This window comes from Pelobates fuscus, chromosome 13, assembly GCF_036172605.1.
Source record: "Pelobates fuscus isolate aPelFus1 chromosome 13, aPelFus1.pri, whole genome shotgun sequence".
Lineage (NCBI taxonomy): Eukaryota > Metazoa > Chordata > Amphibia > Anura > Pelobatidae > Pelobates > Pelobates fuscus.
In genome coordinates, this window is record NC_086329.1 from 88,400,969 (window position 1) to 88,421,742 (window position 20,774).

Sequence of the window (20,774 nt, forward strand, 5' to 3'; positions counted from 1 at the left end):
AGACAAGGGGCTTTGTAGAAAGGGGCAGGGCAGGAGTTTTCTATAAGGTTCTCACCAGCCCCTTTCTACAAAAGCACTGGTCTTCCCCCTTCTACAAAACTGGCGCATTTTACAAATTTTACAAGCAGTTTACAAATGTGAGCAATAAATATGATTGAAAACATTGAAAAAAATGTGGGTGTTTTCTTACATTTTTATTAGGGGGGGGGGGGGGGGGGGTGCCACACTCAGGGTCCGCCCCGGGTGCCAAATGCTCTAGGTACGCCCCTGCCTATCTCTATGTACTGGTGTGTATGTTTCTATAATGTGTTACTACTTTATTGAAATGTTATGTAGCTGGTTATAGAGATTTCTTTATACAGTATTAATAATGCACAGTGGGCATCCATGCCAGGTGCTGTAGTGTATTTGGCTATATAACTGGCAGGGTGTGACAGTGTATGACACTCAGTGTATGGGACAGCAGCCTGGGTCTCTCTGATCGGTAAAACAGTCAATATTCTCACTAGTCTGAGGTCTTTTACTTCCAAACTACGTTTCCCGGCATGCCCCGCGCGCCCCGCTGCCCACGCCTCGCGGAGGCTAACGGGAGTTGTAGTTCGTTTCCGGCGCTCGACGCGCTCTCCGTGCCCTTGCTCCCGGGGAGGCGGGAACTCCATGTCCCATAATGCTCTGCGCCGTGTTTCCCCCCCTTGGCACCCCATCGGCGGCTGCGGAAGGGCTAGAAACATGGCGGCTCCGGGGGCCAGCGGGCCGAGCTCGGCCTCCAACCCGAGGAAATTCAGCGAGAAGATCGCACTGCAGCGGCAAAGACAGGCGGAGGAGACGGCGGCCTTTGAGGAGGTCATGATGGATATCGGCTCCACACGGGTAACGGCGGGTCACGGGGAGGGCGGCATGTTACTGGCCGGTCACTACGGTACGGCCACCGGGAGCGCTCCCATGATCTCACCCAGGGGTGCCAGCAACCACGTGACACCTGTCAGTGTGCCACAGCTAATCAGGGTCTCACTATACACCTGTCAGTGTGTCACAGATAATCAGGGTCTCACTATACACCTGTCAGTGTGTCACAGCTAGTCAGGGTCTCACTATACACCTGTCAGTGTGTCACAGCTAGTCAAGGTCTCACTATACACCTGTCAGTGTGTCACAGCTAGTCAGGGTCTCACTATACACCTGTCAGTGTGTCACAGCTAGTCAAGGTCTCACTATACACCTGTCAGTGTGCCACAGCTAATCAGGGTCTCTCTATACACATGTCAGTGTGTCACAGCTAGTCAAGGTCTCACTATACACCTGTTAGTGTGTCACAGCTAGTCATGGTCTCACTATACACCTGTCAGTGTGTCACAGCTAGTCAGGGTCTCACTATACACCTGTCAGTGTGTCACAGCTAATCAGGGTCTCTCTATACACCTGTCAGTGTGTCACAGCTAGTCAGGGTCTCACTATACACCTGTCAGTGTGTCACAGCTAGTCAGGGTCTCACTATACACCTGTCAGTGTGCCACAGCTAATCAGGGTCTCACTATACACCTGTCAGTGTGCCACAGCTAATCAGGGTCTCTCTATACACCTGTCAGTGTGTCACAGCTAGTCAGGGTCTCACTATACACCTGTCAGTGTGTCACAGCTAATCAGGGTCTCACTATACACCTGTCAGTGTGTCACAGCTAGTCAGGGGCTCACTATACACCTGTCAGTGTGCCACAGCTAATCAGGGTCTCTCTATACACCTGTCAGTGTGTCACAGCTAGTCAAGGTCTCACTATACACCTGTCAGTGTGTCACAGCTAGTCAGGGTATCTCTATACACATGTCAGTGTGTCACAGCTAGTCAAGGTCTCACTATACACCTGTCAGTGTGTCACAGCTAGTCATGGTCTCACTATACACCTGTCAGTGTGTCACAGCTAGTCATGGTCTCACTATACACCTGTCAGTGTGTCACAGCTAATCAGGGTCTCTCTATACACCTGTCAGTGTGTCACAGTTAGTCAGGGTCTCACTATACACCTGTCAGTGTGTCACAGCTAGTCAGGGTCTCACTATACACCTGTCAGTGTGCCACAGCTAATCAGGGTCTCACTATACACCTGTCAGTGTGCCACAGCTAGTCAGGGTCTATCTATACACCTGTCAGTGTGTCACAGCTAGTCAGGGTCTCACTATACACCTGTCAGTGTGTCACAGCTAATCAGGGTCTCACTATACACCTGTCAGTGTGTCACAGCTAGTCAGGGGCTCACTATACACCTGTCAGTGTGCCACAGCTAATCAGGGGCTCACTATACACCTGTCAGTGTGCCACAGCTAATCAGGGTCTCTCTATACACCTGTCAGTGTGTCACAGCTAGTCAGGGTCTCACTATACACATGTCAATGTGCCACAGCTAATCAGGGTCTCTCTATACACCTGTCAGTGTGTCACAGCTAGTCAGAGTCTCACTATACACCTGTCAGTGTGTCACAGCTAATCAGGGTCTCACTTTACACCTGTCAGTGTGCCACAGCTAATCAGGGTCTCTCTATATACCTGTCAGTGTGCAACAGCTAGTCAAGGTCTCACTATACACCTGTCAATGTGTGCTAGGTCTAGATTTACATCTGCCAGTGTGCTACAGTTATACCAGGCCTCACTTGATCCCTGACAATGTGCCACATGTCTGCCTGACTAACTATATCTTGTGACAGTGCGCCACAAGTATGCCAGCTGTCACTTGTCTCCTGCCAATTTGCCACTGATATGCTAGGTCTCAAGTGACTCCCGCCAGTGTCACAGATATACCAGGTTTCACAAGACTCCGATCAGTGTGCCACAGGTATCCTGGGTCTCAGGGACTTCAGTCAGTGTACCACAGGTATGCCAGGCCTTACGTGACTCCTGTCAGTGTGCCACGGGTATGCCAGGTCTCACATGACTAGTGTACCATATCTCCCATGGCATCTAGTATGCCAGAACACATGAGATTGTCATCACGTTAGCTCTACAGTGGTTCCTGCCAATATGTCTCACATCTCCGCATCACATATGTATCCTGCCAGTGAGTCGCAGGTTTACCAGATCTCACGTATCTTCGGTCACTATGTCACAGTTTGCCAGATCTTACATGTCTCCTGTCAAAATGCAGCTTGTTATAAAAAGGTTCCTGTCATTGAGCTAGGTATTTTGTGGCTCCTGTCAGTATGCCACTAATGTGACAAATCTCAGGCGATTCTATCTCTGTGCTGCAGGTTTAGCTGAGTTCATTTGACTTTTGATCGTTTACCAAATGTAACGTGACTCTAGCCAGTTTGACAGCCATACTACGTGTGATAGACCTTAAGAAACATGTCACAGAATGTTGTGGGAGTGTCATGCTTACGTTAACTCATCTCTGGAGTGTTTATTACTGCTCATTGAGGGCCTGCAAGCTTAAGAAAGTGTTAGAGATACTCAGACAGGGTTGGTGAGTGTACAATAGCAGAAGGGGTCAGAACAGTTTGAGCTTACAATTAGCATAAATCGATTCTAATGCAAAATCTAATTGTAACAACCTCTAACCCTAAACATGTTTCCAGTTGTACATTTCACCCTAATGCTCATTGATCTAATAGTTTTAAATCATTCACTAAATGTAATCCTAAATATTCTATCTCCTGGGGTTGTAACTCACTCGCTGTCAGTGTAGCCTTAACTTTACGTATATAGTAGGTCATCGCTGAGCAACTCCCTTGAATCCCGATGTTCTTTGCTGGAAGTTTAAGGGTCTATCCATCCTCTTGTCAGCTTCATATTTGGAAAACCTTTGCGATACAGGACTAGGGAGAATAATAGATTGTGATTGGTCGAGTAAAGGGGCTGTCGACCCAAATTAAAGTTACATGATTGACCCATGTTCCAGAAATACTGTTGAGCTCTGTTATAGTGTCAGTCGTTTTTACCATTTTGCTAGAGCACATTTGTGGTGTAGTTACATGGTTGCAAATTCAGTTTTTGCTATGACTGCTCTGTGTGTCCTTTCTTTTTTTTTTGTAAATATAATTTTTATTTTTGTTTTGGTTACGTTCAAAGTTTGGAGACTCGCAGGTCTCTAGTCAAGTTAGAATATGCAGACAGGTTTAACGATCAGTATCAAAAAGATCTCGGGCTCGCAGGCCCTCATGGGTAAGTAAACAGGTTGATACAGTGTCACAGGTGTTTGAGCAAGAGCATAATGTGTGCCCTGTCCCTTGTTGAGGGCAGTACTTTTGCATGTTCAGTTGGGCTCGCAGGCCCCTTGTAATGTCTGGCTCGCAGGTCCCGTATAACATGTGGGCATGCAGCGTTATGTTAGTCAAGTTTCGTGTGCTTGGATTATTTGCATCCCTAGTGTGTGTTCGAGGCTCATGGTAGTATGCACCTTCTGGGAGGAGTGTTGCAGTACTTGGTATTGGGTCTCCTTCCCGTTCGGGATCTGTTAGCTATGTGTGCCACAGCGGGGCGTTGCGTGTGACCGCTGTGGTATACTTAAACCTGTGTCTGAAAGCGTGATATGTTGAGTGCTGCTGTGTAGGTAGCAGCGCAGAGTGAACGTGTCTTTATTTTAGTAGAATGGAGGTGCGCATTGGAGCTCCAGGGTGGGCCGGTCCTGGGTTCCAGTCTCGAGTCGCGTTCAGTCTAAGCCGTGGTGGGGGGGGGAGGGGGGGGTCGGGGTCCAGTCGTGTCTCTGTCTTTGAGCTTGTCCAGGAAGGTGTCCTTGGCGGTTTCAAGGAGCCACAATGTCCAGGTCTCAGCGTATGTCTGGGGTTTGTCTGAGGCTGACATGAGCAGGTTTTCTATGGCCCTAAGTTCTTCCATCTTGGCAAACCATACCCTCAGCGGGGGTGCGGTCTTTTGTTTCCAGTAGAGGGGGACTATCTGTTTAGCTACGTTTAGGATCCTAACCGTCATAGACCTCTTGTATTTGGATTTAGATACTGTGGTGTGGTGAAGGAGCATTGCTGCCGGTTCCAGGGGGGGGGGGGCGTCCGAGAACATCTTTACAATTTTGTGTATGTCTTCCCAGTATGGTCTAATTATTTCGCATTCCCACCATACGTGGATTGCGGTCCCTGTTTCCTTCTCGCACCTCCAGCAGAGATTGGTGTGTTCTGGGTCTATGTTGTGGAGGAGGTGTGGGGTGCGGTACCAGTTTGTCAGGAGTTTGAATGCTGTCTCCTGGGTCTTGCTGTGTGTCGAGCAGTGGTGGGTGAGGTAGCATATCTGCTCCCATTCTGCGTCTGTGAATGTCGTGTTCAGTGCCGCTTCCCATTTTCCCATGAATAAAGGTTTAGCAGTAGGTGTCCCTGTTAGTAATAATGTGTATATGAGGGAGACCCCGTGCGTCGTTGGGTCTGGGCTATCGCACAGTGTCTCGAACGCTGTCCGGGTCCTGGTGAGTGCGGTGCCTTGCGGTAGGGTGCGTATGAAGGCGGTAAGTTGAGCGTGTTTGAAGCATTGTGTGAAGGTGGGTGTCTCACCTCCTAGCATGGATGTTAGTGGTATGCATTTGCCGTTGGTGAGGACGTGGTGCAGTCTCGGAATCGGGGTCTGGGGGGTGTTTTGAAAGGCTTTCGGGTCGAAGCCCGGTTGGAAGTCTGCGTTATGTACCAGAGGTGTCAGGGGGGATGGGTAGGGTGCCAAGCTATGTGTTTTCGCCGTTTTGCGCCAGATGTCCAGAGTGGATTTAATGTACGGGGACATGGCTCGGGTGTCTGGGTCCTTCCTGCCCCAGGGTATGGTTGCGAGCGGCATGCTCGCTTCCGATTCCTCCGCTATTTTCCACATTTTATGGACTCCGCTTTTCGTCCATTCCATCACCCTCTGGAGATGTGTGGCCGTGTGGTATGAGCGGAAGTCCGGCAGTGCTAGGCCCCCCATGTTTTTTGGTTTCATTAGGGTGGTGGTTTTCATCCTGGGACGTCTACCGTCCCAGATGTATTTGATCATGGCTGTGTTTAGTGTGGCAAAAAACGCCCCGGGGAGTTTAATTGGGATGGTTTGAAAGAGGTATAGTAGGCGTGGGAGGAAATTCATTTTGATGACCTGGACTCTCCCGAGCCAGGATATGTGTGGGTGTGCCCATTCTTTCATGTCTTTCTGGAAGGTGGTGAGTGTGGTGGCGAAGTTGGCTTGGAAGAGGTCTTTGCTGTCCCTAGTCAGCCAGGTTCCTAGGTACCTGATTTTTTGGTCTGCCCATTGGAATGGGAAGCTCTGGCGTAGGGGGTCAGCGCGTCTTTTGGGGATATTGACGTTCAGGATGTGGGATTTAGCATAGTTGATTTTTAAGTTGGAGATCTCTCCGAATTCCTTAAAGGCCTGTTGGATGTTGGGCAAGGTTATTTCTGGGTTGGTGATAAAGAATAACAGGTCGTCTGCGAAGGCGGCCACTTTATGGTGGACGTCGCCCGTCGTGATGCCTGTGATGTCAATGTTGCTTCTGATATGTGTCAGGAATGGTTCTAAGGCAAGGACAAACAAAAGTGGGGATAAGGGGCAGCCCTGTCTGGTGCCGTTGTGTATTGTGAGTTCGGGGGTCAGCGCGCCGTTAACCAGGACGTGTGCCGTCGGCTCATGGTATAGGGCGGTGATCCAGCGCATCATGTGGGTTCCCAGGCCCGCGTGTGTCAGGGTGTCGAAAAGGTATGTCCAACCGACTCTGTCGAAGGCCTTCTCCGCGTCCGTGGATAGCAGGAGAAGGCCCCCGGCTCCCGCCCCCCTGCCGTGCATGAGGGTGAGTGTGCGAATGGTGTTGTCCCTGGCCTCACGACCTCCCACAAACCCGACCTGGTCTGGGTGGACCAGCCTGGGGATGTGCGATTGTAGCCGCGACGCCAGGATCTTTGCAAGGAGTTTGACATCGCAATTGATGAGGGAGATTGGCCTGTAATTCCCGCAGTGTTCCCCATCCTTGCCCTCCTTGGGGATTATGGTGATGTGGGCTGTCAGGGCTTGTTTGGGGATGTGTTGGCCCTCTCTCACCGCGTTAAAGGAGTCTACTAGTGGCTGGTATAAACTGTCCGAGAAGGTCTTGTAGTATTTTAATGGGAGGCCGTCAGGGCCTGGGCTCTTGCCCGGTTTGGTTTGTTTGATCGCCTGTGCCAGCTCTGACAGAGTGATAGGTTCGTCTAGCATTGCTGCAGTTGTGTCATCTATAGTCGGGGATGTGTGGGTGGTGAGATATGTGCGTATTTTGTCTCGTAGTCGTGTTTTCGCCGTCTCTGTGTGTGGTTGTGGCAGGGAGTAAAGGTCCGCGTAGTACGTCCTTATAGTGGTCAGTATGTCGGTCGGGAGGCGATGGAGTTTACCGCTTTTATCTCTGATTTTGTCGATGTATGTGAGCTGTCTCTTTTTGGTAAGCATCTTGGCCAAAAGTTTTCCGCTCTTGTTCCCGTGTATGGAAAAGAACGCTTTGTGTCTTATCGCGTCCCTGTGGAATTTAGAGTGGAGCAGCGAGGTTAACTCGCGTCTCAGCTGTAGGAGTTTCGTTTGGTGTGTGGAGTGTTGTGAGTGTTTGTTTAGGTCTTCCTCGTGTTGGATGTCCGTCAGGATCTGGGTCAGGCGGGCCTCGGAGCGTTTCTTGAGTAGGGCCCCTTGTTGTATAAAGTGTCCCCGAATCACGCATTTGTGGGCTTCCCATCTAAGCGTCGGGGACGTCTCTGTTGGGGGGTTGTCTAGGAAATAGTCCTTGATTTTTCCTCCGATGTGGTTTGTGAGGTCTGTTCTGGTCAGGAGATACTCATTGAGTCTCCATTTAGTGATGGAGGGGCGGTAGAGCGGGGATTTTAAGCGTAGGGTAACGGGTGCGTGGTCCGACCACGTCGCCACACCAATCGTCGCGTCTTCCACTAGAGGTAGCGCGTGTTGTGTGGTGTAGAAGTGATCTATTCTGGAGTATGTCTGGTGGGGGTGGGAGAAGTGTGTGTAGTCTTTTTCGTCGGGATGATGAGCTCTCCAGCAGTCTACCAGCCGGTGTGATCTAAGGAGTGACTTGAGGGAGTGTAGCTGTTGTGGTGGGGTATGGGACGTGCCGGAGGAGCAGTCCCAGGTTGGGTCCAGTGTGATGTTAAAGTCCCCCCCTAGTACCAGTGTCCCTTCAGCGAACGTGTGGAGTTTGCGTAGTGTCTGGAGTAGGAAGCGGCACTGACGTCTGTTAGGGGCGTAGATGGTTGCAAATGTGTAAGTCTGCTCGGCTATCTTGCCCTTGAGGAAAAGGTATCTACCTTCGTCGTCGGTGAGGCACCCCCCCTCCTGGAACGGCACTCGTTTGTTAATGAGGATGGCAGTCCCTCTAGATTTGCCTCCTTGGAAGTCGCTAAAGTATCCGTGCGGGTAGTGGTGGTCCGTCAGTTTCGGTCTGTCACCTTTCCTGAAGTGTGTCTCCTGGATCATGACCACTGAGGCCCTGCGGGCATGGAAGTCCCTCAGGGCTCCAGTCCGTTTTTCGGGCTGGTTGAGTCCCCTGGCGTTGACAGTCATGATAGTGAGGGGGGCGGGGGTCAGTGCCATGTTTTGCCTAGTGGGGTCTCTCCGTCAGTAGTGGGGGGGGGTGCGGGGTGAGGGAGGGGGTATAGGGGCGTGGTGTAGGGGGAGGTGTCAGGGGTAAGGGGGTGTATAGGTCTCGTCACCTTACGGTGGCGTCTGGGTGTAGGCGTCGGGGAGCTGCGGCGCACGGTTCCACTTGAGACCCGTGTGGGCAGCCCACCTTGGATTGACGCCTTGTCCCGTGGGGTAGTGAAAGGAGGTCAGGGCTCACCTAGCGGGCACGTCTGAGTCCGGTCCGTAACCGTCGGATCTCTCCTTGGTCACCTACTGCCGTCACAGACCCGTGTCGATCCCCTGTGGCTCCAATGCGCGTCTCGTATGTGGCTGGTGTCGTAATCCTCGCCCGAGGTTGTGTGGCCTCGTGGCCTGTGTGGGAGTAAAGTCAACGAAATTTAGCAATATCATCGAGAACATCATTAAAACATTAACATTAACATTGCATACATTAGACAACGAGTCTATCAAAACGATAACAAAGTTTTGGCCAACTAGCTGTGGACATCGTGAAGCTTGCCTGTAGAGGCCTATTACTCTATGTCACGACCCGGATCCCTCCCTCGCCTCCCCCTCCCGTTCAATCCCCCCCGTCCATTTGGTCTCTATTTCAGCGGGTAGTGTGCGTTGTGCGCTCCCTGTCTGTCAGTGGTCTGTCCGCTTCGTCTTGGCTCCGGGGTGTGCTTAGTGAGTGGGCTTGAGGTCACCCCCGGTGTCGTCGCCCCTCTGTGTGCGTTGGCCCCGTGGGTCCCTGTCGTCACTCCATCAATGTTTGTCAAGTCTGCGATCTGGCTACCCCGGGTTCCAGTATCTCCGGGCCACCCCGGAACCCTCTCCCCAGGTGTGGCCCACCGGCACCACCCCTCCCGGTCAGCTCGCCGAGGGTCATTACTGGCCGGGTGGGTGGCGGCGACAGGCCCCAGCCAGGGAGTCAGGTCCCCCCCCTCCCCCCCTCCTCCCCCCTCCTTAACGGCCCTGGGGTACTTGCGAGCATGTGCTCTCAGCAGTTCTGTATGCCCGGTCTGGCAGTATTAGTAGTAGCCAGGGCTCACAGCAGTTCTGTATGCCAGGTCTGGCAGTGTTAGTATTAGTCCACCAGCGTTAGTCCATCTCAGTTCTCGGTGGTTCCGCTGGTGTGGTGGCTCGGCCCGTCAGGGGGGTCGCTTGCGGTAACAGTTCCACATTGCTGTGCTGGTTCCGTGTGGTAAACAGTTCAGGCAGTGTCTCGGGAAGGCATGTGGTCGGGGGTGTTCAGGAGGGCCGTGCAGGGTTAGGCCAAGTCTTTCACAATGTCCAGTCTCGGGTAATATCCACTTCGGGCCGTTAGTGTGGTGCGCCAGACGGTCTCGTAGCTTGCTGTCGGGGCCTCCTCACTCGTTGCTGTTGGCTTGGGGCTGGGGGGTTCGGCCCCTGTGGAAAGGAGTAAAAGTTCAGAGGGTCTGGCCAGGTCATTTGGACCGGCGTGAGGTGTAGCTCCCTCAGGAGGTCTTCCATGTCCTCTTCGCTTCTCACAGTGAAAGGACCGTTCTGTGTGGTTGCTTGTAGGCCCGTAGGGAAGTTCCATCTGTAGCGGACCTTGTTGGTCTGCAGTGCCCGTGTGAGAGGGCGCATCGCTCTCCTGTAGGCAAGTGTCGCTGGTGATAGGTCGGGGAACAGTTGTACCTCTACCCCATTGGAGATCACTTGTTTGGTGTCTCTGGCTTTGTGTAGGATGTCTTCCTTTGTCTGGAAGTGGGCAAGGCAGCAAATGATGTCTCTAGGAGGGGCGTCAGGGGGTCCTCTCGGCCTGAGGGCCCGATGTGCCCTAATAAATTCTATGTGGGTGGTTGGCGGTCGGCCGAGGAGGTTGTTAAAGAGCTCTGACAACGTGTCCCTGATAGGGGTGGTGTGGTCTAAGTCCTCTGGCATACCTCTGATCCGTATGTTTTGCCGCCGCCCACGGTTATCAAGGTCTTCAATGTGCTGCGCCATTTGCCGTAGTTGGACCCCCTGCTGTTGGAGTTTGCAGGTGGTTGCGGATTGCGCCGCTGCCATGTGGTCGCAGTCGGCTTCCAATTGGGCCACCTTCTGTTGGGTGCCCTGAATGTCTTCCCGCATGGTGCGCAGTTCCTCTGAGAGGGACTTGTGTAGGGCGGCGTTGGCCTCTTTCAGGTCGGCTTTAGTGGGTAGGTTTCGGATCATCTCGATCCATTCAGGCTGGGGGTGATGAGTGCTGTTTCCCCCTGGGTGCTCGACATGTGGTGAGGTCGGGCGGGAGAGGCCTGAGGCCTCGGAGTCATTTGAGGCCTGGGCTGGCGGCTCGGCCGGCGGCACGAGAAATTGCCTCATGGCTGGTTGTTGTGCCCCCTTCGGGGTGCTGGAGGGCTGACTGGCCTGCGATGTCCGATGGTTTCTTCCCATTTATGCGGTCGTTATCGCTTGTCGGGCGAGGATTTGTGCTGAGCCTTTGGGGAGCTCCCGGTTTACGCCGCCATTAGCCTCGGCGTCCAAGCCACGCCCCCCTGCTCTGTGTGTCCTTTCATTGGGGGGAAATGAATTATATTTCACAATCTGTGGCAAACATCGTAGAATACTTTCTACAAACTATTTTTACTAAATTTTTAACTTCGCCCTCACCGGCGGTTATCAGACATCATTGATTTGGGTTTTACGCTTAAGGATGCTGACAGTTGATCATACAAAAGATATTTGCAGACACACAGATTGTCATACTGCTACTGCACTACTACAGCCTCCTTTATCAATTGCACTTTCACCTGCGGTCTACTTGTTCACTTAACAGAACGCATCATCAATGGACGGAGAAGCTAGATTTTTCATACTGGGGGTTATTAAGTAAACTGGCAATTGGGGAGAATTGACGCAAAGGTATTGCATCTGATATTGTTCCGCTAATACTTGTTTACAGAATAATTCTTCTGAAACCCACAGATTCTTGGCAAACCCTTTCGTATTATGACAGTTCTGACACGTTCAATACATTCTGAATATTTTTCTCTCATATTATCGCCTCGGCAGTTTAATTCTAGCCTGTATTCGTATGACACAAAAGGAGAACATTGCTAGGTGGAATGCCTTAGTTGCCATAGCAGCGACAATCTTAAATGTTTCACAGATGGATTTTAAACCTTTTAAAACCTGTGACAAATCGAAGTGACAATACACTCAATGAATAGATTATGCATCTATTAAAGGAGCAAGCACAGTCTCCGGTTTGCAAACTGAATGGTGTAAACCGACATCCGGAATCGTTGTGTGCTCTCTATAACCACTTAAAGATTTTCGAAATGGTCCTTGCGGAAAACTAAAAGGCTCCTGGTTATAATGGCGGCATTGCGCGCTTAATTGCTGCCGCCAACTGGGAGCTTCATATTCAAATATGCAGGTTTCAGGCAGGCTAGGAATAGACATAGATCTTAAAACGTACCTGACCTTTGACACCATAAACATTTACACTCTGAAATGATACTTAGCTTTTTTGAAAAGGTTATAAAGTAAAATTTTACCCTTTGATTTATTATTATTTTTTAATTCATAATTTTATTCTTGCATAGGCCTTGCACCGGGTAACCACACAGAGGATCTCTGAATATGCATCTAACGAAGCAGACTTTGTAAGCTTCTCTGTGTATACGACAATCTGGGAAATTGCCATGTGGAATGGTCAAATATTAATTCTAGATGATTTAAAATGATATTTAATGTGGACCTTCCATATTCTGTGTTTACTTATCGTTCTTCATACTGTAATGGAGATCTCTGAACTGACTGTAACTTTCCTTTTTATTGGCTTACATTTTTAATTGTTTTAAAGTTCTGCTCAATCATAGCCTACTTATTACATAGAGCCTGGTAACCAGAGCTCTCCAGATAGAAACTTATATTCAAAAGCTTGAATTAGCCTAGATTTGATCTGTATTAGCCAATCATTTTAAACAAAAGGCTAAGTTCCAGGGCTCATCAGTTCCACTGCCTCTAGCCATTGTCGAGTGACAATTTAGCCCTGGCGAGTAGAAATTCACCCTTTGTGGCTATGCTATGCCTTGCCGTGGCTAGTAACTTTTAAGAGCTGGCTAGAAGAATAGGACTTAAAATTACAAGACCTACTAAGCTCTTTGTAGCAATCGGTTTAAAAGTATAGCGTCAGAGGGCTTTGTAACTTGTTGGCCTTGGCTTGGTTTAATAAAATGATATCAAGATTAATCTGTACTCTCTGTCCCTTTGTCACACTACTATGTGCATGCATCCTTTATCCATCTTGTTTTATCTAAATGTTTGGTGTGCTGTATATCAAGCCATGACACAATCGTATTCCATTGCTATGTGACCCAGCGAGCTCCTCTCTGTGGTAGTTACAGGTACAGAAGCTGAGAATGAACCACATTCGAGGTCCTTATTATGGAGGATCCCTTCCTAACGTAAACCAGATTGGAAGCGGCACGGCGGATTTTCAGGTGACTCCTTTCTTGTCCCTCTGTACCCCACTAATCCACGTTAGCTGCTACTCTTTTCTCTGTCTGGCTGCCTATTTATGATTTCCCAGCACATTGTCTGCATCCTAATGTTCCACGGAAATCGTTCCTCTCTGCTTTGTCTCATTCCCACATCTTGACCCCTCACTTATTCCTGTGCTGCGTTCTTCTGTTTCCCAGGATCCTTTGCTCTTTGCTTTGTGTGCCTGCTTAGTCCTTGACTCCATCTTTCTGATTTCTGGATCTCGCTCCACTTGGCATTATTTGGTGGAGTGCTACTTTCAGACCTTTGCTTTGTGTGCCCAATCTTTCCTGTTCCTGTAGATCCATGGAATTGCTTGTACTTTGCCTAATTTGAAAATGTTAAATTCTCTCCTAATGCCCGTGCTACTTCCTACTGATCCACGGAATCCGTTCCTCTTTGCTTTGTTTGTTGGGCAGCTACATTCAGGCCTCCCTGATCGTGATTGTGCTTCATCTTACTGATCTATGGAATCTGTTACCCTGTGCCTTGTGTTCTGTGCTGCCCCATCCAGACCCACCTGCCCGTTCCTATCCTGCATCCTTGCGATTTGTGGAATCTATTGCTTGGTGTTTTGTCTGTCAGATTTGCCAGGGCTCCTCTGATTGTTCCTGTGCTACATTCTCCTGATATGTGGGCTACTCTTTCCTATGTGACTTAGTGCCGGTGTCTGCCTTCCCGCCTCAGTTTTTTGCTGCAACCCAGTGAACCACTGAATCCGCTCCTGTTTGTTGTGTGTCTGGTTGTCTGTCTTCCTTGACGATTTATGGAGTTTATTAGTGCTTTGCCTAGTGCATTGCCATCTCTTGTCTAACACATGCTACTGATCCACAGAATCTGACCCTCTTTGAGTTTTGTGCCAGGCTTCCCTGTCCTGCCTCTGCTTATTCCTTTGCTTCTACCTTTCTATCCATGGAATTTGCTCCTGTATGTTATGTCCGGCAGCTATTGGCCTCCCTGCTCTTCCTGTACACATGTTAATTCCATAATTATATGCCCAGCATATGTTTCTTCTGCTTGACTTCTCTGTTTTTGTAGTTCTCTTTTCCAGTCCACTGTATGCTTCTGACTGGCTGCATGACCCTGTGTTTGGTAGCTTGGCCCCTGATCAATGTGCTTTGCCTTTGACCCATGACTTTACAGCAATATTCTGTGATCCCCAATCTTATTATCCTGCCATGTCCTGGTCTTTTGGTAATCATGTATCCCATTGTCCTACAGGGTTCCCCACATTCCCCTTCGGACCCTACTCGCAGCACACGACACCACGGCTTAGTGGAGAGAGTGCATAGAGACCCCCGACGTATGATGTCACCACTGCGTCGCTATATGCGTCAAATATCCTTTTCCTTTTTTTTGTGAACAGGAAAGCATGTAATGCTTCTGAATGTATATTGTCACCGTAATGCCAATATAACCGCTTTCTGCAGGCCTAGTAATCCGTTTATAATGGATGACTTACTGTAGATGTCTCAAATGAGAAATTATCCTTGTTAAGCTGCATATCGGTGTGTATGTTTGGAGGCCTTCCTCTTATACCCCATCTATATCTAGGTGTTAATATGTGTGCCATGTATGTGCTATATCAGGTATTGATTGTATTTACTCTTCACAAAGCAGCAGTATTTAGAAGTGGGTAATTGCCCCTCCACCTGTGATGGGCAGATTGCCTGAAAAGAGTCTGTTTTACTTCTCACTTTATCCTCTTGGTCTTCTATGTAGGCCAACAAGTCTCTTAAGTAGATGAGGAGAGGGCCAGCGTGGCAGTGGAACACACTTAGTGGCATGTGTTCCACTTATTAGCTCTGTCACCAGTCCACATACGCTGCAGTTTAGACATGTTCCAAGATAATTGCAAGCCCACTGCGCATGCGCAAAAGCAGTCAGTTGGCAGCTGGCCCCCAAAATTCTAACTTTCTATTTAAAGACCTTTTGCTGTCTAAGTACTGCAGTAGGTAGTTTCCAGACGTGTTTTTTAGATGCAGCTCTCATCGTGGCCTCCTCCATATGATTTCTGATTACGAGTGTTTCGGGGTTCAACTTCAGGGTTATCTTGGTCAGGCACTGCTTGCATTGTATTTCTTTAACTTGCACACATCGATAGCTCCCCGTATGGTGTTTCCTACCTTTCCCCGCACCAGGATCCCAGCTTGAGAAGGTACTATGATGGAAGATGTGTTAACTCTTTAATATGTTCAGTTTGGGGGTGTTGGGGTTAATGTAGGTTATCTTCCTTTTTCTGTGGCCCTCTGTTTGTCCTGAGCACCAGGTTCTCTGATCTACAGCTGTCTACCAACAATTTTTTCTCACTTTTATTGAAAAATTTGTTTACATGTTTGCACGGTTACTAAACTTTCTAGGAGTCATTTCACTCCGCATTAAGAAAACAAATATTTATATTTATGTCTCATTTCTGGCACTAAGCAGATGAGCAGACACACACTGCTGTGTTTGGAGAACATATTTTCAGCAGGTACAGTGCTCGTATTGGGGGACACGTTTTCATTCGACACATAGTGCTGGTATTGGATCTGAGATATGTTTCTATGACTGCTCATGTTGTTTTGGGTTTCAACCTGGCAGACAGTGTTCCATTCATTGATTGGGAATAAAACTTTTTTTTTTATTTAAAAAAGAAAAGAAAAAATAATTATGGGTTTTGTTTTAATCAGACAAAACAAAAACAAACGTTTGAGATGTAACTTGCAGTGAATATTTTGTATTCCATACAATGTAGTTCATCCAAGTTTTAATAAGGACTTTTACAAATATATATGAACATACAGCCGCCTGAATCTCATGTGCTCATGAATACAAACCCCCAACACATAATCATGCCTAGACTGAGCTTACAACCTTTTGATTACTAGCTCCATACTTTACTTCTAGGCTTCTTTTTATGTACTGATTGTAGTTTGGGATTGCTAACACGCCAGCTCAGATTCCTTACTGGAGATTAAATAGTGCACTTCACAAATTGCCTCCATGATACAGAGTGGGCACTTTTCACAAACGACCTATGTTCTGCACATGCCCAGCTGCTAGCTCTCAGTACCTTAACCAGTGAGCCAGTCGGTGCTGTGGTGGAAGAAGGGGAGAGGAAATTATAGTACTACAGTACTGTATGGTGTATGCTTACCAATTATAACAGAGCTGTGAAGTTCGTAGTTTTTACTGAATCTCCCACAATTTAAAATGTTGACTTATATTACAATTTACCATATATGCTGTGTATAACTAAATATTATATTTGTCTCTCTAAGCTAAATGCATATAAAATATATGCTCTCGTAATTCTTCCTGTCTTTGCCCTTGTAATTCTTCCTGTCGTTCCTACCTTTAACCTGGAATGGGTATAACTTGCTAGGATTTTTATCCAGTATTCTAAGTATGCATTACATAACATACGGTGTAGCTAAAGCCACTCGGTTGTTGTATGTGCAGGAAGTATTGACGTTAAGCTTGGCCAAATGGCTGTTGTGAAGCTTACGTTGTGCTCTAATTCACATTGCTCCAATCCATTTTGAGAAGCAAGTTGGAATTTCTAAAGGAATGTAGTCTCCAAGTTTAGTGTCTGCACACCCTGTCACTGGATTCATTCTCTTAAATTTTATTTTATCATAAAGGAACCTGCCATGGGGAAACTACCCCTCGGACACAGGACAGCTGTTCAGGCTGCCTACTGCATTAAACAGGTAACTTATCATGCCTATTCTCGGCTCCAACTTCCTGTGCTCCGTGTTTGTCGTTGTAATGGAGTGCCTTGCAGCTTTCCTGCAGTTGCAGATTATGTCAGTATGTTGTACTATGTGTATACGTGTCTGATGTTTGCATGGTGGTTTGAGATGCTTTCAGAGAACTCGTACACAAGCATAGAGTCGCACGCACGGCTGGGTGCGTACATACCCATGTCTGATGCTGTGTGTAGTTGTATGTGTGACTAATATATGTATATTGGCGTACTTTGGGTGGCCATAGGCATCTGTAGCTGTGTAGTACCGTAACATACATGTTTTGTGTGTATATTAGTTATGACACTTTGTATGTGGTGGGTGCTGAATGGGTAGTAATATACATGCTGGTAGCTAATGAAGTGATTGTAGGGTCTCGGCTGGCAGTGCTTACGGCTATACACTTGTGATTTTACCTTATTCATACTTTTCTATGTTTTGTTGTACTCTCTCCCTTCTGTCACATTGCGTGTTTTGATGTAAGTATGTCCTATTTTTTATTTTATTTTCTCTCAGAACAAACTCCGACTCAGCCCTGCACACCAGCTTAATGAACCCCAGCTCTCAGGACCCATACCACAACCCTTCACAGATTGTACACCCTGCTAGCAGGAGGAGCGGTGAGTTCTTATGGAATGGGGGGGGGGGGGGGGGGGTTTAGCGATCTATTTATTTTAGTTTAAATGTAAAGACAATAGAGCTAGCTGTGTAATCTGGAATGGAGCACGTTAAATGACAATTACGGGTTTCAATGTAAAAGCCTTGTGTGGTTTGCAACAGCTTCTTCCCATGAGTTCTTATTAAGTGGGCTATGGTGTCACCTTCATGACCATAGATCAATAAGCTCGTTAGGATTCGGAAACTAAAAAGTCTTAGAAAATATGGGTGGAGGGCTAAGTTTGTTTAAGTGATGGCTGATTGTCTTATTAAGAAGGAGATTTAACTAGGAGCAGGAACAGAGCAGCTTAATGTCCTAACAAGGGTTAGAACTGATACGTTTTTATCCCCACAGCATTTGCCTTCCCTGTCCCAGCGATCGAGGAAAACCTGCAGTCAGATGGCAAACACTTACTGAAACCAAGCGATACCAAGAAAGTGAGCATTCATTTACCTGAATTATGGGTGTTTGGGTTGATGTGTGTTATATGGGTCAGAATAGCAGTGACTACAGCCCAATGTGCCAGTTTGCCAAAGGTGTGCGTACTACGTGCTAAAAGACATGGCAATACCAGCATTAAATAATAGACATCTTTCACACTAATGTTAATTGTAGCAATCTGTTGCCGACTTCCAGACAGGACCAGATTCACCGATATTGGAGCCAGACATGGCACAGGACTGTAATGTAACAACATATAGCCAAGACCAAATCCTTAAGAAGAATATACAGTGGGACATCTGTTTACGAATTTAATGCGTTCTCCGGGACGTTTCTTATTGCGAAAAATTTGTAGACCGAAACGCGGTTTCCCATAGGAATGCATTGAAAACCAATTAATCCGTTCTGGAGGTCAGAAAAAAGTCAAAATGAGCTGGCATGGAAAGCAACCCACAATGCAGAACACACAATAAAAGGCATGCAAACGAGTAAGCTCAGCTCCCTACCTTTCCACAGCTTGAGAAATGCACCAAAAAGTCCCAAAACAACTACAAACAATTTCCAGAATGGCTCCAGAACTCTATGCAAAAGCCGCTCCAATACCTCCACACTCGACACCACGTGCTACCCACAGGCTCCAGCATGCACGGGGGCGGTGCTATAAACCTCCCAGGTGCAATGCATCCTGGGGAAATTTGCTTTGTGTTGTGAAAAAAATTTGTAAACCGAGGCATTATTTTCAATGGATTTTCCTTTGTAAACCGAAAATTGTTAACCAAGGCGTTTGTAAACCGAGGTCCCACTGTATATTTTGTTTATATATATATATATATATATATATATATATATATATTGAGTGTGGTACTTCATTTTCAGCAACAAGTGTTTTCAGAGATGCATTGTGATTGTCATTTAATCTTTTCTGACCTTATTCTTTCTGCTTGTTACATTGTCAGCTCCCAGCATCCTCTGCTCGACCAAAGTCCTGTGAAGTTCCTGGAATTAAGTAAGTGACCCAAAATCCCAAGGCTTAGCAGTAGTGGAACTGTTCTCTCTATATTCATTGGTGTCACCTTAGGGAGCATGAGTTCAGCGACAGCTGAAAATGATCTGCCTATAGGTACAGCCAGATGGGTATACTGATACAGGAAGCAGAACGTGCGTGAACAGTTAGCTTATGGGCACAGTGGGGTGGGTTGAAGGTCAGGATTATGGCCTTGATTTTAAGGATTATGGATAAACTATGTAATATTTTTGGATATACTTAAAATAATTTTTTTCAAAATATTAAAACATCAAAAATAATCCTATATAAAAAAAAAAAATCATCATAATATTAACTTATTTTTAAAAATATTAAATAGTTTTAAAGGTTTATCCAAAAATGTTAAATCATTTGAAAAGCTTATCTAATATATTAACCCCTTAAGGACCGATGACGGTTCAGGACCGTCACCGGAAACATTCCCTTGAGGATCGGTGACGGTCCTGAAACGTCATAACGGTACTAGGTACTTACCTGATCGCCGCCGTTCCCCCGGCGGCGATTGGCGTTGCTCCCTATTTGCCCAGACAGTCTACCTGCGGCAAATTAGGACCCCGTGGCCACGTGATCGCTCTAACAGAGTGGTCACATGGCCACAATAGGCGCCTGTGTATCTGCCTGCAGGGGGACTGTCTGTGCTGACAGGCAGTATCCCTGCAAGTGTAAAAAAAAAAAAGCAATCCGTGTAAAAAACCAACATATATATATATATATATATATATATATGTTAATTAAATTACACACGTGTGTGTGTATATATATACATATATATAATATATATAATAACTATGTATATTGTGTGTGTGTGTATATATATATATATGTATTAAGGCCTTTTGGCCTGTAATTGTGGGAGGGGCGTATGACTCACCTTCTGCCTACTTAAGGGACACCCCTTACCTGGCTCCATACCGTCCGAGGTCAGCGCTGCATCACCCTCCCACCCACTCCTCTTTATCAACTCCTTTTTCTTACATTTCTTCTTGGTGGGCCCTCTTTATTTACAGGTCTACCTCATCGTCGGTTCCGGCACACCACAACCGACTTGCTCTTGTAATACCATCCCACACCTAACAGTGTTTGTATCTTCTGTACTATCAGGAGCCCTTAACACAAATATATATATATATATATATATATATATATATATATATATATATTATAAAATGTAAATAGAAATAATTTTTTTTTTTTTAAATATACATTTTTTACAAAATTATATATATAATTTTATATATTTTATTCTAACGGTATTTTGATATTAATATATATATTTATATCAAAATACACTTAGAATGAAATGATATATACAAATAAAAAAGATACGAAATATACATATGTCCATATACATAATTACATAAATAATTTCATAAATATACACACAGACGTCAAATATATAAATACAAATTTTCTTATTTATGAAAATCCATCTTCAACACTTTTTGGACAGGTATATTTATAAAAAATAACAAAAGTAAAACACAAACTTTACTGAAGAAATTATTGTTACATTAAACAAAATATAATCAGTTTGATTGGAAATAAGACAATATCACCCATTTAGGTGTTCAACATACCAAAAATACACATTCTTTACTTAAAGCAATCCATTTAAAATTATGAAAAATGCATAATACATTTGTGTTGTGGTCATTAATGGCGGTGTCGTGGCTGAGTTGTTTAACTGTTTTGAAAATGTCAATGTTACCAGGTATTCTTTATCTGTCTATATATGTATGTATATATACATATATATATATATATTCTAATGTCATTCTCCTCACCTCCCCTTCCCTCTAGCGTGGCCGAGCTCTTCTCCGGTCCGCGGTACAGGAGTTTCTGTTTCCCTGTTCCAGTCTGGCC

The 20,774-nt window shown here is 46.6% G+C and overlaps 1 protein-coding gene across 1 annotated transcript in view; it reads left to right on the forward strand.

Moving 5' to 3' along the window:
• Positions 1–704: 704 nt before the first annotated feature.
• CRTC2 (CREB regulated transcription coactivator 2) overlaps positions 705–20,774 on the forward strand; it is a 33,709-nt gene continuing 13,639 nt past the window's right edge. The window contains exons 1-8 of the mRNA XM_063439822.1: positions 705–870; positions 12,895–12,996; positions 14,258–14,374; positions 15,133–15,194; positions 16,663–16,731; positions 17,284–17,387; positions 17,780–17,862; positions 18,823–18,872. Of these exons, the coding sequence (XP_063295892.1) occupies positions 730–870; positions 12,895–12,996; positions 14,258–14,374; positions 15,133–15,194; positions 16,663–16,731; positions 17,284–17,387; positions 17,780–17,862; positions 18,823–18,872 (728 nt within the window). The 5' untranslated portion in view covers positions 705–729. The remainder of the gene's footprint in view (positions 871–12,894; positions 12,997–14,257; positions 14,375–15,132; positions 15,195–16,662; positions 16,732–17,283; positions 17,388–17,779; positions 17,863–18,822; positions 18,873–20,774) is intronic.